At 35.7% G+C, this 17,387-nt stretch overlaps 4 protein-coding genes across 8 annotated transcripts in view; 1 reads left to right on the forward strand and 3 right to left on the reverse strand.

The window, feature by feature from the left end:
- Nucleotides 1-1,214, reverse strand: part of LOC21398782 — a 3,220-nt gene extending 2,006 nt beyond the window's left edge. The window contains exon 1 of the mRNA XM_010110408.2: nt 560-1,214. Within this exon, the coding sequence (XP_010108710.1) occupies nt 560-944 (385 nt within the window). The 5' untranslated portion in view covers nt 945-1,214. The remainder of the gene's footprint in view (nt 1-559) is intronic.
- Nucleotides 1,215-2,147: 933 nt separating this feature from the next.
- Nucleotides 2,148-4,697, reverse strand: LOC21398783 (vesicle transport v-SNARE 12). Its single transcript, XM_024173660.1, has 5 exons — nt 4,389-4,697; nt 4,142-4,200; nt 3,866-4,054; nt 2,783-2,953; nt 2,148-2,632 (listed from the first exon to the last, which is right to left on the reverse strand). The coding sequence occupies exons 1-5, from the start codon at nt 4,483-4,485 to the stop codon at nt 2,477-2,479; spliced, it is 672 nt and encodes a 223-aa protein (XP_024029428.1). The 5' UTR covers nt 4,486-4,697; the 3' UTR covers nt 2,148-2,476.
- A 6,516-nt stretch (nt 4,698-11,213) lies between these two features.
- On the reverse strand, nt 11,214-17,046 carry LOC21398786 (CASP-like protein 4A1). 5 transcript variants are annotated; one of them, XR_002903293.1, is made up of 3 exons: nt 16,176-17,045; nt 15,900-16,062; nt 11,214-11,282 (listed from the first exon to the last, which is right to left on the reverse strand). XR_002903293.1 is itself a non-coding variant. In XM_024173650.1 (2 exons), exons 1-2 carry the CDS (start codon nt 16,761-16,763, stop codon nt 15,976-15,978), a joined length of 672 nt encoding a protein of 223 aa, XP_024029418.1. In that variant the 5' UTR covers nt 16,764-17,046; the 3' UTR covers nt 15,758-15,975. The 5 variants fall into 5 exon arrangements, 2 of the variants coding, with proteins under 2 accessions (XP_024029418.1, XP_010108714.1); XR_002903294.1 differs by lacking the exon at nt 11,214-11,282 and adding an exon at nt 14,570-14,593; XR_002903295.1 differs by lacking the exon at nt 11,214-11,282 and adding an exon at nt 14,579-14,596.
- Nucleotides 13,531-15,576, forward strand: LOC21398785 (probable xyloglucan 6-xylosyltransferase 5). The gene has a single exon (XM_010110411.2). The coding sequence runs from the start codon at nt 13,637-13,639 to the stop codon at nt 14,984-14,986; it is 1,350 nt and encodes a 449-aa protein (XP_010108713.1). The 5' UTR covers nt 13,531-13,636; the 3' UTR covers nt 14,987-15,576.
- Nucleotides 17,047-17,387: the final 341 nt, after the last annotated feature.

Here is a 17,387-nt window from a genome sequence, read left to right on the forward strand (position 1 = left end):
AGGTCCGTTTAAGAAATTTTTAAACATTCTTTAGAAGCATCAAAAATCTTGTGATGTTTATATATGATAATATATATGAACACTCTATTTCTTAGTATAAATTCAATATTAAAAAAAATAAAAAAACACAGCTGTTCATGTTCATTTGGCAAGTAACGACAAATGATCACACTAGTGGAAAGTAACAACAATCTAAGCTAATTTGACAAAAACCAAAACAGCTAAACTAAAAATGTAGTCAATTATTGAGTCGTAAGAAAAACCATATAATCAAAAGAAGTCTTCATTCTATTTTGCATCTACATGTAATTTTAAGTATTGTTGACAATCACAAACGCACCAATAGCACACCATTTCCAATGAATAATCAAGAAAAGTACCAATACTTTTAAACTCAAAGCAACCAACAAAACAAGCACACGATACTCGAAAAAAAAAAAAAAAAAAAAAAAAAGAAGCACACTGGCATAATTAGAACAAAAAACTAAGAACATAATGGAAGAAAAAATATTGAAAAAGGGAAACAATATCACAAACTGAGTCAATAAATTTCTTATACCATCATAGCTGCTGCTGTCAAACGATTGTTGGAGATGTCGGCGCATGTCGTAGGCGCGGGACGAGACTCTCTTCACGAACTCGTCCGAAGTCCCCGGAATTGTCCCGTCCAAGTGAAGCGCCCTTTCCACCTCCTCGCTCCCGTCGCCGTTTTCCTCCTCATATTCCGCCGCTCCGCCACCTCCCAATTTGCTAGAAAAGCCGCGTCTCCATCTTCTCCCGCAAGGCTCCGGCGAGCACGGCAATCCAAACAGAGAATACAGACGACGGCTTCCACAACCAATCCTCAAGCCACACGGCGAGAAATCGAGCCGACGCCGCCGCGAACAGAGCGAGTTGCTCGGCGGTAGAACTAAAGAAGGCGAGACCGAAGAGAGCGAATCCATGGTGGCGTTGGAACGGTGAATAGTAATAGCAAGGAAGATATGAATTCCTGTTTACGCTAAATTTGTTGTGTACTTTTGTCAAACAGTTTCTGGGCGATATTATATTATTATTATTATTTATGAGTATGTGAGAAGATAGATACGACTTCTCTGCGTGAAAGACTGCGTGAACAGAGAAAAAACGTAACAGAAAGGAAGGATGGTTGAAGAAGGAAAGTTGGGTTTGCGAATCTAGCTGTGGATCTATCTGCTATCTGCCGTCTGCCGATATTTTTTGGTCTGCCATGGTGGGTCCCGGGAAACTGGTCTAGTCTCAAATCGGAAAATTTGAAAATAATAATAATAATAATAATAATAATAATAATAATGGTATTTCAAAAAGAAAAAAATAATAATAATAACAGTGGATTTTTGCAATCCATCTGTATAAATTTAATTTTAGAATTTGAGTTGAGATGTAATTTTATGTGATAATTTTAGACTGTAATAAAAAAGTTTAATTTAACTGTTTTTGAGAATTTTATTCTAATAAAACTCGAATCAGTGAAATAAACGGGACCTTAATCTGTGATGATTCGTTATAATCTGGTCAAGCTACGTCCACGTGTACAAATCTAATCTAGGCCTCATTCATTTCACCGATTCGAGTTTTCAGTTTTAAATTTTTACAGTTAAAAGCTCTCAGAAAATGTCACATCTCAGCTCGAATTGAAAACTCAAATCCGCGAAGCAAACGATGTCTTAATTTTTTGCTAAAGAGGATTCAAATCCTTAATCACTACCTTTTTTTTGTTAGTGACCTTAATCACTACTTAAAGACTGATTGAAATCCTAAATAGTTTTTACGACCTCATTCACTTCGCGAATTCGAGTTTTCAATTCGAGCTGAGATGTGACATTTTCTGAGAGCTTTTCACTATAACAGAAAAAGTTAGATGTGACACTTTCTAAAAACTTTTTACTGTAAAAATTTAAAACTGAAAACTCGAATCAATGAAATGAACGAGACCTACAAGTGTACCTCATCTCCTGATATTTCGCTCGTGAGATCCAATCACAACAAATTGCTTTTGTCCAAGAAACCCTTATGTATTAACATATATTTGAGCACCCAGACACAACACTAATATGCAAATAAGAGTTGAGTGTTGAGAGTTCGGAGCTGATATGATATTACAGACAATGGAATAAAAAGAAAGAGAATTAACACCAAAAACAAGCATATATTTCCCTAACTTTCCTATAGTTATTTCACAAAAGACTAAGTTGGGATGTTCCACAGAACCATTTTAAAAAAAATCCTACGAAATTCATACAACAGAGGCCCGCAACGGGGCACTGAGTGAAATTATACAAACGAAAGTGTATGAATTGTCCGTGGTGTGCAATGACAAATTGTATACTTACAAATTGTGTGAAAAAGTATAGCGAAGGGCAAGTATAATGGGTGATATGATCCTAAGCAATAAGCAAAGGAGCACTAGAACGCATATCGCAGAATCACCTGCAATACAAGGAATGGCGGGTAGTCGTTAACTTTGAAAGAGCTTAAAATACAGAATTAAGATGACTGCAACAATAAGAGCTCCAATGATTGAGCCAACGATCCATTTGTGCTTGGTCATTCTTCGTGACATCGCAGTTAAGACTTTTTTACTCTTGTCGATGGCATCATCTACTCCGTGAAGCTGCAAGAAAAAGGTTAATAAATTCAGCATCACAAAGAGGCATAGGTCAAATGTTAACGGTCCATCTTACTCAAGACATGGGAAACCTAAAGATAAAATTCCAAGTGAGAATGAATCATTACCTAAAGATAAAATCCAGTAAAAGCATACCTTCTTATGGGAGTGAAGAAGAGTTTCACGTTGTTGATGCAAATCTTGGAGAATTGAGATACCAAGCTCTTCAGTCTCCAATATGGTCCTTCTGCTCTCTGTAATTCTCTCACTTGACTCATTTAATCTCTCTACTGACATTGCCAGTCTCTCTCTTTGTCCGGCAGAAGCCTGCATAATTGTTCATAATTTTCAAGCAATACGTTTTAAACAAATCAAAACGGATACTTCTATCATTAACACGTTGTAAGGTCAGTAAAGAGTTGGGATACTTGATCAAAAGTTCAACCCAGACTAGAAAATCATCAGAGCAGCCAAAATGTTATATGAGAAACCAGGTTCCATTTATATAAGATACTTTTGCGAGAGCCATGGCCATAACGACCAAAATGTTAACAACAGTGTCGTTAACTAAAAAAAAAAACAGAAAAGAAAAGAAAAAAAAAAAAGAAGACAAGAAAACATATGGAGTCAGTTAGAGGATTATTAGGAGGGATTCGAAAGTTCAACCATGAAACAAGATAGCCTGGAAGGAAAATGCCTAATATAAGTTGCTTTGAATAAGAGGTTTCTATGGGAGAGAGAAATATTTGGAAAAAAAAAAAAAAAAAAAAAAAAGGCATTCAGCAATTTCTGTTCACCATCGCACATACAGAATTACAAAAAGAAAGCTATTTGCGCCAATAGTTACAAGGATGCCTTAACTCTGGGAGATTGATTGCACTTTCTCACACCCAGACAAAGAAACTCTTAAAACTACCCAATCACAGCAGTTAAGTGATCCTGATTGAGTTTGCTAGGCGTGGATGACGGAATTAGAATCTGGATAACTAGTTTCAAGTCCCAACCTCTTAAGCCCTCAGCTAAATATAGTTCTTTCTTCAAATTGTGTGCCAAATTTCTCAAAAGACGTCTAGGACTAGTGCTCAGCAGCAGAGGCTTCAACAGAGAACATATCAAAACAAGCTCAAAACTCATTGAGCAAGATAACATAATGGTAAATACAAAATACTCGCATATCAAATGCCCCCAATTTAAGCTAAAAGAAGAGTGAGCAAGCAAATTTATTGATAAAAGGCATACCGAAAGAGCATCCGCATTTCCATACTCCAACAACTCCTCACGGGCAGCTTGATTGGCATTAGGCGATGTCACTCTCTTGAATTCTTTTTTCAACTGATTCAGATCAGATTTATATTCTCTTAATTTAGCAAGAAGCACAACCTTCACACTTGGCTGCAAACTTCTTGCTTCCAGATCCATTTTCCGAATCTGTCAAACCACCAAGGAAAAAAAAATCATAAAGCGCATAAAATTTCAGAAATGACAAGAAAAAGATCGAAATTTTCCTAATGTTACCAGAACATCAGCTTCATCAATTCCAGTTTTAATCTCGGAAAGCTTCTGCTGCTTCTGCTCTGCAATCAACTCAGATTCAACGGAGCAAATAAACATGAACCAGTTAAAAACCCTAAATTGAGAAATTGAGCAGTTCACTAGATTGTAATCGGAGGCCGATCGGAATAATCAACATCAAAATCGAACGAAACTAGCAGAAAAACCTGGATAAAACAAACACAATAAGACGAATTTTGAATGAGATTACCTTGATCGGAAAGAATGGCGGCGGAATTGCATTTCCGGGAGAGATTAGCGGAGAGCTCGCAGTACTGACGCTCGTAGCCTTCGAAGACCTCGCTCATCTTTGGCCTGCGGACTCTTTTTCTTGATCAGTTGACGTCTGAATACCCTAAACTCTGCACAAATCAGAAGGACGACGAACGATCTCTGGACTCTGATCTGGGTTCGTTTCCAAGTTGCCTGCAGAACCGTAAATTCGCGAACCGGATGAGATTCGCGTCCAATTCTGAATTCTTATGACTAGATTTGGTAACGTGGCAGTTATGTTGGAGCAACGCGCTCACAGTTAGGATTGAATATTGATGTATACAGAGGCTAAGGCGCATTTATTTCACTTATTTGAATTTAAAATTTGAGTTTTATTATAGTAAAATATTTTAAAAAATAGTCACATTTAATTTTTTTATTACAGTAAAAAGTTCTCATATAAAATCACATATCAATTCGAATTACAAACTCAAATCAGCGAAGTAAACGGGTTCAATTGATTTTGCTGTTTAGAATTTAAATTTTATTATTATAAAAAATTCTAAAAAACAGTCTCATCTAATTTTTTAACTATAATAAAAAATTTTCATATAAAATCACATCTCAACTCAAATTAAAAATTCAAATCAACGAATTAAACGGACTTAAAAATATTAACAACACTTTTTTGTCATTTTTTTGTCTCACCACTTATTATTTAATATGTGAACTTTATTAATATAATATATTATTATTTAAAAAAATAAGATAATAAAATCTACATATTAAATAGTAAATAAAAAAAGCGTCGTTAACCTTTCTCACGCAGTCACACATGTACTGATAAATGGGTTTTTTTGGGGAATAAAATGTGGAATTTCACGGTGGGAGCACCCCACTACCGGGAGTATTTAATTTTAAAATTTTTTTGGAACTACCTCCTAAACCTACAATTAATAAAAAATGTTCATTAAAAAAACAATTAATAAAAGATGTGTTATTTATGGGTTTTATATTACGAGATTTATTTATTAATAGTTTATGATGTTCAATATCATTCCTATTTTATAGCATTACAAATATATATATATATATATATATATATATATATATATAACTTTGACGTTTACGAAATGCGCATAAGAGTAGAACTTTAAAGAATTCTCTTAAGATATTCAATCTCATATATTATATATTATCTAATCTAAATTCCACAATTGTGAGGAATGATCCTAATAGAGCCCTCAATTTAGGCACCCCTTTCTTTTACGAATATGTGATTATGTTAAATTTTAATATCAAATGTAATGACAAGTTTTAGATGAAAATATAACCTTTCACGTTGATTTGCATTCATCCATTTCAAATTTCTAAATGGGCCCAAGAGCAAATCGCCCCAAAGGTTAAAAGACAATTTTATTAAGCAAGCTTAGGGAGCAAAAACTATATATTATTTCTCTTCACTCTCCTTTTCTCTATCTGTGAAGCGGCTAATGTTTCGAGTTCACAATCTCTTCTTAGGATCAGAATTTGACATCGCCATTGGTTGGTTGTTAAACTCTTGCCCCTTGAGATGACTGAGGTCGTGCAGGTGTGGTCGGTGGTTGATGGGAGCGGTCCATTGGTGATGGAGGCGTAGATTGAGTGAGGAGCGGAAGGTTGTTGGTGGATATGTGGTGCAAGGATATCGTTCGAGTTATTTTTGCACTCAACTTTATCGGTGGCGGTTGCACTTCTATTGCGATGATTCTGCTCAAATCTGGTTTCTTTGACTTCCATACAATGGTTGTTGGCTTGTGTTGGCATTTATTTCAGTATGGCTAAGGTTATTCGTTGGTTTCATAGTCTTTTGTTAATTTTAATAAATGCGTTATTTTCTTAAAGTTTACGTATTGTAATAACGGATGTGGTTTCCTTACATTTTAATTTTGTTTGTGTCCCACCCGTGTGCGTTGGTTATCAATGGTGTGTGTGTTTGTCTACACTTAATTTGTTTCTAGGTCGTGTCACTTGTATCCCCATTATTAGGGGTTTGGTCTCGGTCGACTGATTTTATTCATCGACTGTAGTGGTTCTTGTTAACGAGTTTTGGTCGTGCTCGATTTTATTTGTGTCGAGGAGTTATTTCTCATTGAGTCTTGATATTTGTGTTTATCCTTATGCTTTATGGTCAATTGTGACTGTTTGTGTAATTTGTTAATTTATAAATGAAATTTTTCGTTCAAAAAAAAAAAAATTTACTTACATCTGGATCCACCATTCCACAAGACACAAAACCTGTAAACTAGCCTTTAGAACCCACCTAACGAGACAAAAAGAGTACAAGAACGTAGAATCCAATTTGGAGCATACAAAGACAATGACTTATAAAGACGGAGACACTGACTATAAGAGTAGTGATTTCCCAATAAGGATATTGTGTTATAAATTGGGGATAAATATAAAACTATTATATAAACAAGATAAATAAATAGGAAAGTAAAGGGACAAATATAGAGAGAACATTTTTATTAATTTTACACACTCGTTTTCTTTTTCTTTCTATTCTTTCATAACACTTACTTTCAGTTTTTCATCTCTTTTTTCTCTTTTACAATTATTTCTTGTTGATTTTTCTTGCGTTCTACTGGAACAAGGATGAAGTCATCCATCCTTCATGATAAGTTGCAAGAATAAAACTTTTCATGCAAAAAGTTCCAATAAAATTTCGTCAATGAAAGTTGTTTTATGGAGGAAAAATATGATCATCTAAACTTTTAATGACATTCCCCCTTTTGGATGTTCATATACAAGAAGTTGCCCAGTTAAAACCTTACTGAGAGAAAACTATATAGGAAAAAATCTTAGTGAAGAAAAAATAGTACACTATTCTTGTTTATGTTACGCTTTAGAAATACTACCTCATTAAAAACTTTATCAAGTAAAACCCAATGGGACAAAAACCTTAATTAAAGAAAAAAGAGTACAGTATTAACTTCCCTCAAGCAAACATGATTGGTGGTGTTTGAATATTCCTCAAAAATCTTTAAGTCGACGCATTCAAATACCATGCACCAATTTCTCAAATGTTGAGGTGGGAAGTGTCTTAGTGAATAGATCAGCCAAATTGTCGCATGAGTGAATTTGTTGAACGTCTATATCACCCCTCTTTTGCAGTTCATGTGTGAAGAAGAACTTTAGTGAAATATACTTGGTTCTATCGCCTTTAATATAGCCTCATTTGACTTGAGCAAAGCATGTTGTATTGTCTTTATAAGCTACTGTTAGGTTTCCGTGATTCAAGGATAATTTGTAAGTCTCTCGGATATGTTGATCAATAGACCTTAACCATACACATTCTTGGCTCACTTTATGTAATGTAAGTATTTTAGCATGATTTGATGAAGTAGGAGCAATGTTTTAGTTTCTAGAGCGCCATGATATTGTTGTATCATCATATGTGAACACATATCATGTTTATGATTGAGCTTTGTGCGGATCAGATAAATATCTTGCATCTGCAAAACCAACTAATTGTGATTTTGAACATTTAGAATAAAATAAATCCATGTTAATTATCCCACAAAGATAATGGAATATATGTTTAACTATCTTCCAATGTTTTTGAGTTGGTTCAACGTTGTATCTTGGCTAGTAAAGTAACTAAGAAAGCAATATCAGAACATGTACAGTTAGCAAGATACATAAGAGCACTAATTGCGCTCAAATATGGTACTTTAGGATTAGGGATTTCTTCATTACCTTCTTTAGGGTGAAAAGGATCATTTTTTACGTCTAGAGATCGCACCACCATTGGGGTACTCAATGGATAGGCCATGTTCGTATAAAAACGATTTAAGAATTTTTTTGTATAAGTTGCCTGATGAACGAAAATTCCACCTGTCAAATGCTCGATTTGCAAGCCGAGAAAGAATTTTATTTTTCTGAGATCATTCATCTCGAATTTTTTCTTTAAATATGTTATAGTCTCTTTGAGTTCCTCAGGAGTTCCAATAATATTCAAATCATTAACATACACAACAATGGTAACAAATATGAAGTATGATTTTTTAATGAAAACGCATGGACAAATGAGATTGTTTAAAAATCATTCTTTAAAAGATATTCGCTGAGGCAATTGTACCACATGCATCCCGATTATTTTAATCCATATAAAGATCTTTATAATTTAATTGAATACATTTCCCGAGGTATTGAATTAGATGCTTCGGGCATCTTAAATCTTTCAGAAATTTTCATATAGATATCATTATCTAGTGACCATATAAATATGCGGTTACCACATTCATTAAATACATATCAAGTTCTTCAGATAATGTCAGACTTATTAAATACCGAAAGTTAATTGCATCCACCATGGGAGAATAAGTGTCCATCATAATCAATTCTAGGTCTTTGTGAGAAATCTTGTACAACAAGTCATGCTTTGTATCTCACAATTTTATTTTTTCATTTCATTTTCGTACAAAGACCCATTTGTACCCCACTGCTTTATATGTTCAGGTATTTGGACTATAGGTCCAGACACTTGTGAGGGAATCTAGTTATGCCTAGATTGGGTCTTTCCATTTTGGTCAGTCATATCTACGTCGACATTCTTCGACAAACTTTAGTTGAAGATCCTTGCTTTCTTTTATTATATCAAGTGCTACTTCATATGCAAATACGTTGTCGACAACATTTTCAATCTTTTCAGGTACCAAGACTAGTTATTGTTGGCCCAAGGTTGAATATTCTCATGTTTTGATGATCACAAACACAATGTATTATGTTTCTAATGATTCTATTTTGAGTTGTGTATTTAGCGTAATTAATGTTATAAATCAACTCAAGAAGCATTTTGCGGAATACAATGCAAATACATTCAAGATTGACAAATGCAAATTGAAGAAGGAATTCAAGGCTTGAAGTGCTAAAATACCAAAGATCAAGAGCAAGCAAACAAAATCAAGCTGGACAATTACTAATAGGTTTTTAATATCTCTTTACTCTTGTATTTGATTTTGACTTCATACTATCGTGATTAATTCTTGTTTAGGCTCATGCACACACTCACGTTATTCTTTAAAAAATGAGACTAAACTTAGTGCATAATGACATTTGGCCTAAAAGTACAAATGTGTGAAGATTTGAGGCAAATTAAGTGTCAACCGGTCAACCTACGTCGTCCGGTGACAGAGAAGGCTAAATGCACCGGTCGACCGGTGATGCCTCAACCGGTCAACCGCTCCGGTCGACCGATTCTGTTCAACAGACACTCAATAAGAATGTTCAACAGCACGAATTCAAATTTGTCTCAACCGGTCAACTGCTCCGGTCGACCGGTACTGGGTAAACGGGCAAAAATATGACCGTTGGCAAGAGAGGTTAAATAGAGAAAAGTTATTTTTCTCAACAGTTGATTTTTGCGAAAAACAAAGAACGAATTCAAAGCTTTAAAAATCAAAAAGAGAGTTCTTTATTGTGTCTACATAATCATCATCTTCTCTAAATCCTCAACTCTCTCACACATAATTGAGCCTACCTTGAATTATCTTGTGATAGTGTGAGTTCATCATCTCCTAGTGATTTCAACTGTGTAAAACTATTATTAGGAGAGTAAAACTAAGTGCTTCATTACTCATAATCATTACTTTGGTATTGGGTTACTTGGTTGGTCGATCTCCGTGAAAAATTGACATTGTGTAAGAGGTTAGGCGAAGCCTCGGGTAGAAAGATTCGCCTTCTTGTAAGAGGAGTGATCGTGCCGGAAAGTCGATCGAATAGTGAAAGAGGTCGAGAGGCGGAATATCTCGGCGACAGTGGATGTAGGTAAATTTATTTGTCGAACCACTATAAATCTCGTTTGCATCTCTCTAACTCTATCTCTTTAATTTCCGCACTTTAAATTTGATTGCTGACATTGATTGGTTTAACTCGTCGTGATAAGTTTATTGAACTCTTTTTTTATGATATTAGATTGGTCCATCCTGTGTACATCAAGTGGTTGTGCTATTGCATTAACTTACATAATTTTCTGTACACCAAGTGTTTGATAAAAGTACCTTGTTCAATTAATTGTCTATATTTAGTTTTAATTTTCGAATAATCGTATAAACTCTCGAAAAATATTCAAAACCCAATTCACCCCCCTTTTGGGTAGCCTTATTCGGGACAACAGTTATTGGGTCTTTATTTGTTTTGACAGTATGGCCTCTCTAGGAGTGTCAATCTCTTCAAGAATGCCAGTTTTATCTTTCTTTTTTTATCTTTTGGAGATTTTATCTTTGAAACCAATTGATCTACCACATTTTAGGCATGCTTTAGATTCATTTACTGTTTTATTTTCAATTTGCCCGACAAAAACATTAACATGAGTCAGAACATTAGCAGCTAGTATAATGTAACTTTATCACTTTCTTTGTATCAGTAAATACATCTGCAACTGATTTGCAATATTTTACGAATGACTTATTCTTTGAACTTCTAGTTCACATTAATTTGTGCAAAGATCAAAATGAGATAATGAAGATGCATTCTATAAAATTTCATTATGTTTTTTTAACTCTTTCTTTTCTTCCTCTAATGCTAAGAACATTGTTTTCATCAAACTAACAATCGGCAAACTTTACCGTAAAAATAACACCTGTCAATGATTCAAGATATTTAATTATGGAAGGAAATTCAAACTCAACATAAATTTTCCAAATTAACTTCCCGAAATAGGAATATGGTATATTATCCTTATCAGAAAAGTTTTATGCACGTTGTCAAATATGAATATAGTCTAAACATCTCTACCACTTTTGTATATTTAACAATAGTTTAAAAATAATCTACAGTGCCTTGATATGTACCTATAAATAGAGGCAACCTTTCTTCACGTAGACTGTTGGCTTTTCTTCCCCACTTTCTGGCAAACACAAATTGTGAATTTTTTTATTAAACAATAAGAAAAGAAACCATAGATAGAGACTCATGCTATAACGTGTTATAAATTAAGAATAAATATAAAACTATTATATAAATAAAGTAAATAAATAGAAAAGCAAAGAGACAAATACATAGAGAAAATTCTTTTATTAATTTTGTGCACCCTTTATTTACTTCTTTATATTCTCTCAATTTTTCCTACCTTTCTTCTCTCTTATAACTATTTCTTGTTGATTTTTCTTGTCTTCTATTGGAACAAGGAGTAAGGCCTGTTTATAGAAACAAGGATGAAGTCATCCATCCTTACTTCATGTCGAATTGCAAGAATAAAAATCCTCATACAAAAACAAAACTTCTCATACAAAAAGTTTCAACAGAACTTTCATCAATGGAAGTTGTTTTATGTAGCAAAATATGATCATCCAAACTTTTCATAACACATTGCAAGTTCTGATGGATTATTAATTAATGCTTAAAGCACACTAAACTACTCTATGCAGTCTTCATTTCATTAAAAAAATAAAGAGAAAATTTCAAATTTGACCATTATTTTTTCAAACTTTATTATTTATGTCATTCTAAATAATTAGATGTCATTATGACGTTTTATTTTGTTCTTATTAATTGGACGTCACTTGTTTATTTTTGAATACAGTGGCATAAATAATGTTTTTTTTAAACCATTTTATGCGGTATTTTTTAGTTTTTCCTAAAAAAAAAAAAAAAAATTGTCTTCAAAACGCCACACTAATCAAGAAAAGTACTCATTTCTCATTTCATTTAACGAAGACGGTAGAAGCAAATGACAATAGAAAGTTTAAGTTCCTTATATAGATTAAGACCATTTTTGTTTCTAAAATAATGTGGGACTAAGCTCCCCATTTATTCTGCCAAAATTCTAACAATCTCTAACTTAAATAAATAAATAAATAAATATTTCAATAACTTCTGCTACAACTAAAGTTTTTAACAGTCATAATTCTCAACCCAAATAATCAAATATACTCCATCACAAAGAGTATACTCATTTAAAATCAACAAATTCTAAGAATTTCATTTTCGTGCATGGCAAAAAAAAAAAAAAAAAAAAAAAAAAAAAAAAAAAAAAAAAAAAACTTGTTATATTTGCACGTTTGGCTTTTCTTGAAGTTCATCGGTCTTTAAACTCAACCTCACCTTGGAGTTTTTTTCATAAAATAGCAAGGGTTTTATCTTTACTCATCTAATGGGGTGGCCGTGGCATACACTTAGGAAAGAACTTCCTTTGCTAATTCACGAAATTCTTCTGGCCTTGATAGGGCTATTGTTTCAGATATTTGCTCGTTGCTTTCTAATTTTTTTGGTTGTATTAGTGCTTTTGGCCCTTCGCTCATACCCTTGCGAGGCATGATTTATCTTCTAGTTTGCACTTTGCACTCTGTTTGGACTGGCCCTTCCTTCATGCTCTTAACAAGCACGCGCTTCCCTCACCTTTCTTTTTTTTTTTTTCTTTTCTATAAATGCATTTTTATAGTTGTGTCTCCAAGTATATTTATTATTATTATTATTATTATTCTCGCTTTGAACTTCAATTTTTAAATCAGTTGTCAATGTTTTTCTCAACTTTAGATATTGTCAAGAGGAAACAAAGGCACTAACAAAAAGCTGTAATAAGACAACAGGGTACATGTTTGCATGATTTGTAATTTTGTCTAACTACAATATAGTTATTATCGCAGCTAATTTTGATCATATGTATACATGCACACTTATTAAGTGAGATATTTGATTTTTATATTAGTCCATTAAAAACGTCATGTGTCATTAGAAAACTATATGCTATCATTTTACACGCAAAAAACCATACGCTATCAACTTTTCTTTAATATTAATAATAATGGCACTAGTATGCACCATTTAGAATCCGTTTAGTTCGTTAATTTAAATTTTTAATTTGAGTTGAAATATGACTTTATGTGAGAATTTTTTACTGTAATAAAAAATCAAATGTGACTGTTTTTAAAATTTTTTTATTATAACAAAATTTAAATTATAAATTTAAATCGGTGAAATGAACGGAATCATAATACGCTATCCTCCCATGTCCAAAGCACTACTCAAACTAAACAAACACAAAACATCTCCCCACGTCTTTTCGCTCCATCAAACAATGTTGCATAACAAAAATAATATATAATATTAGCCAGCTTTCCACTCCATTACCAACACCATCTTTCTTAATTCTTTAATCTCGATTACGGCATGATTATCATTTAACCCATTCATTCATTCACACACAGGACAGAAAAAGGCTCTGTTTGTCTTTACCTTGACAAATAAAAACAAAAAAAAAAAATGGGCCATGACGGCTCCACGGCCCTCAAAAGAGGCTCATCACCGTTCTCCGCCGCCGCTCTTTCCACCACCGCCAGAAGCCGCGCCCTTCCTCGTGGCCGTCAGATCAAGAAAACCTTCAACAACGTCAAGATCACGCTCCTCTGCGGTTTCGTCACCATCCTCGTACTCCGCGGCACCATCGGCATCGGGAGCCTCACCGGATCTTCCTCCGACGACGCCGAAGTGCGGCGGATCGCCGAGGAGACGAACCGAATCCTCGCTGAGATTCGCTCCGACAGCGACCCCACCGACGCCGACGAGCCCCCCGAGTCCGAGACCAACCCCAACGCGACTTACTCTCTCGGCCCCAAAATCTCGAATTGGGACCAAGAGAGGAAGCTCTGGCTAGGGCAAAACCCTCAGTTTCCTAACTACATTAATGGAAAAGCTAGGGTTTTGCTTGTTACCGGTTCGCCTCCGAAGCCGTGCGACAACCCCATTGGAGATCACTACCTTCTGAAGTCGATCAAGAACAAGATTGACTATTGCAGGATTCATGGGATTGAGATTGTTTACAATCTGGCTCATTTAGATAAAGAGCTCGCTGGGTACTGGGCCAAACTGCCGTTGATCCGGCGATTGATGTTGTCTCATCCCGAGGTTGAATGGATATGGTGGATGGACAGTGATGCTCTGTTCACCGATATGGTGTTTGAGATTCCGTTGTCGAAGTACAATGATTACAATATGGTCATTCATGGATACCCGGATTTGTTGTTTGAGCAGAAATCATGGATTGCTCTGAACACTGGGAGTTTTCTGTTTAGGAATTGTCAGTGGTCTTTGGATTTGCTTGATGCTTGGGCTCCGATGGGTCCGAAAGGGCCTATTCGCGAGGAGGCCGGAAAGATTTTGACTGCGAATTTGAAGGGAAGGCCGGCATTCGAGGCGGACGATCAGTCTGCGTTGATTTATCTGCTGATATCAAAGAAGGATCAGTGGATGAACAAGGTGTATGTGGAGAATTCTTACTTTTTGCATGGATATTGGGCGGGGTTGGTGGATAGGTATGAGGAGATGATGGAGAAGTATCATCCGGGTTTGGGTGATGAGAGATGGCCTTTTGTGACACATTTTGTGGGGTGTAAGCCTTGTGGGAGCTACGGAGATTATGCGGTTGATAGGTGTTTGAAGAGTATGGAGAGGGCTTTCAATTTTGCTGACAATCAGGTGCTTAATTTATATGGGTTTAGCCATAGAGGGTTGTTGAGTCCTAAGATCAGGAGGATCAGGAATGAGACTACTACGCCCTTGGAGTTTGTAGATCAGTTTGATATTCGGCATTCTCAGCTCAAAGGCAGACATTGAGATCTTCATTTAACCCATTCTTGTTTTGTTTGTTGTGCGACTCTTATTTAAGGTTACTGCTGATTTCAGTTATCATCATGTGTCGAATATAGATCTATTTTTTTCCCTTGTTGAATGGACAGGGAACCCGTTTTTGTTAAATCTAGTTGTTTTTTAGTGTTGCATGAAAAAGACCCATCTCCTTTTTGAGTATTTGTCTCTGGGAAAGTTATGATGTGTATTTAGCTGGACTTACCTTGTCTTACTTGATTCTCACGCAATGAGATCTTAACGGTCTTGTGACTGGTTTCTGGTTTCTGGTTTCTGGTGCATTCCTTACTCTCTATCTGGAAACTTTCTGCTGCTTGCTGCCTGATGTTTATTAACTATTCTCCAAGAATTTTGGACTTTGTTGTAGCTGGAACTGTACTTTCTTTCTATTGTTAATCATTAGTTTCATTGACTAGCGCTTCAAAAGGTAGTTTACTTTTGCTTACTTGTTAGAGCAAGGCGAAAGAACCTCATCGAAACGCGATGCTAACTTTTGAGCCTTATGATAAGACTTAAACCATATTATAGTATACCACTACTTGCTAGTTGCTTACGGCCTAATCCTGAGGCTTTAGAGGTCAGAAATACTTCTTCTCTGTATATAATAAGTAGGTCAAACAGCTCATCAGCACTAGCCTAACGAATCCTTTCTGTCGTGCTGAAAGGTGAAAAACTAACGCGAGTAATGAATTGGAAAGACATCCTTTTCTTTTATCAACTCTAATAAGTTGGTCTTTCAGATAAGCCAAAAATCATACGCTCACCGCTTATATTGATGTATCATTGCACAGGGATATTAACTACAAAAACAATGAAACTGAAGAAACGACTATATATATATATGTGTGTGTGTATATATATATATATATATGGTGTAGTATACCGTGATACGAACAACGCCGACGGATTTTGCAGTAGAAAGTAGAAAGAGAGCCATCACCTAGATCCTGTATCACCACTCAACCAACTCGGAGCACCGGAACCCGGCGTCGCGCCGATAACGCCTCGTTCATCTCAGCAATCTGAACCAGCAGCTGGCTGATCTTCTGAACGCCAATTCCAATTGTTTCATATTCATAACAATCAAATTAGCTGAACTACGCTTAGAATTTTCAAAATTTAATTTTATTGTTGAATCTAGTTTTGGAAAAGAACTAACCTCGTCTTTCTCTTTTAGGAGCAGAATCAAACGCTCCTTATCATCGCGAAGCAGTCTCCGAGTTCTCCATCGCGGCTTCAATTTTACGTACAGCAGAGACAGCAGCATCGCCGTCAGAACTCCGACCACCGAAACGACCGACCAAAATCTTCCGGCGATCATCCAGTAATTACAGACCTTAGAAGCCGCTCGAAGGACCTCGGCGCTCAGAATCCCCAACCGCAGCCTCAGTCGCTTTCCGATTTCTCTCGCGGCCACCAGCCGGGAGTCCGACCGCCTCCGAGTAGCCTCCTCATCGCGCTTCGAATTCCTCGACGACGAGGAAGACGGCGGCACCGGTGGAGATTCCGGCGTCGGCGACGACGAGGACGACGACGGAGACGGCGAATTAGGTTCTTGTGGAGGAGGCAGAGCGGGAGAGCGACGCGGTTCGAGGTCTTGCGGTGGAGGAGAGAGAGGCAAGCTTTGGTGATCGTCGTCTATTTGCCTTGGAGATGTTGATTGGTGATGTGAGGGACGGGTATGAGAAAATGGAGATTGGATTTGCTCCCACTCGCTGAGGTCGTCGGAAAGGTCGGTTTCTGCCATTGATTTGGATCTAAAGCTCAAACTCTGCTTGTACGATTTCAGTGTCTTCTTCTCAGACTACTGAGAGACTGAAAATCAAGTGGATGGTCATGGAGAAGGGCTACAAATGGATAAGTTTGCTAATTAAAAACAAAAAAGACTGGATATTTATGTGCAGTTCAAAGGTTGGGATTTATTTTTCATGTTTTGGATTTCAGTAGATGGTATTGGTCTATATCTGGTTATGCTCGGAGACGAGGAAAAATTTGGCACTTTTGTGATTGGTACAGTGATGGTTTTACAAATATCTGGGAGAGGTAATATCCTTTTGCGGTGGAAAATTGGGGTTGTTCTTTGCTTGTTCATTTCGCCGATTCGAGTTTAGAATTCGAGTTTTGTTACAGTAAAAAACTCTCAGAAATAGTTACAATTAACTTTTTTGCTACAATAAAAAGTTCTCACACAAAATCACATCTCAACTCGAATTACAAACTCGAATCAGCGAAGTGAATGGGCCCTAAAGAGTGTTGAGTGTAATTTTTGAGTTGAATTTGAATTATAACTTGAGTTGAAGTTAAAATTTGAATAAAGTTGAGTAAAATTGAATAAGTTAAAACTTAAAAAAACGTGAACTTGAATAAAATT

Source organism: Morus notabilis, unplaced genomic scaffold (genome assembly GCF_000414095.1).
Source record: "Morus notabilis unplaced genomic scaffold, ASM41409v2 Scaffold503, whole genome shotgun sequence".
Lineage (NCBI taxonomy): Eukaryota > Viridiplantae > Streptophyta > Magnoliopsida > Rosales > Moraceae > Morus > Morus notabilis.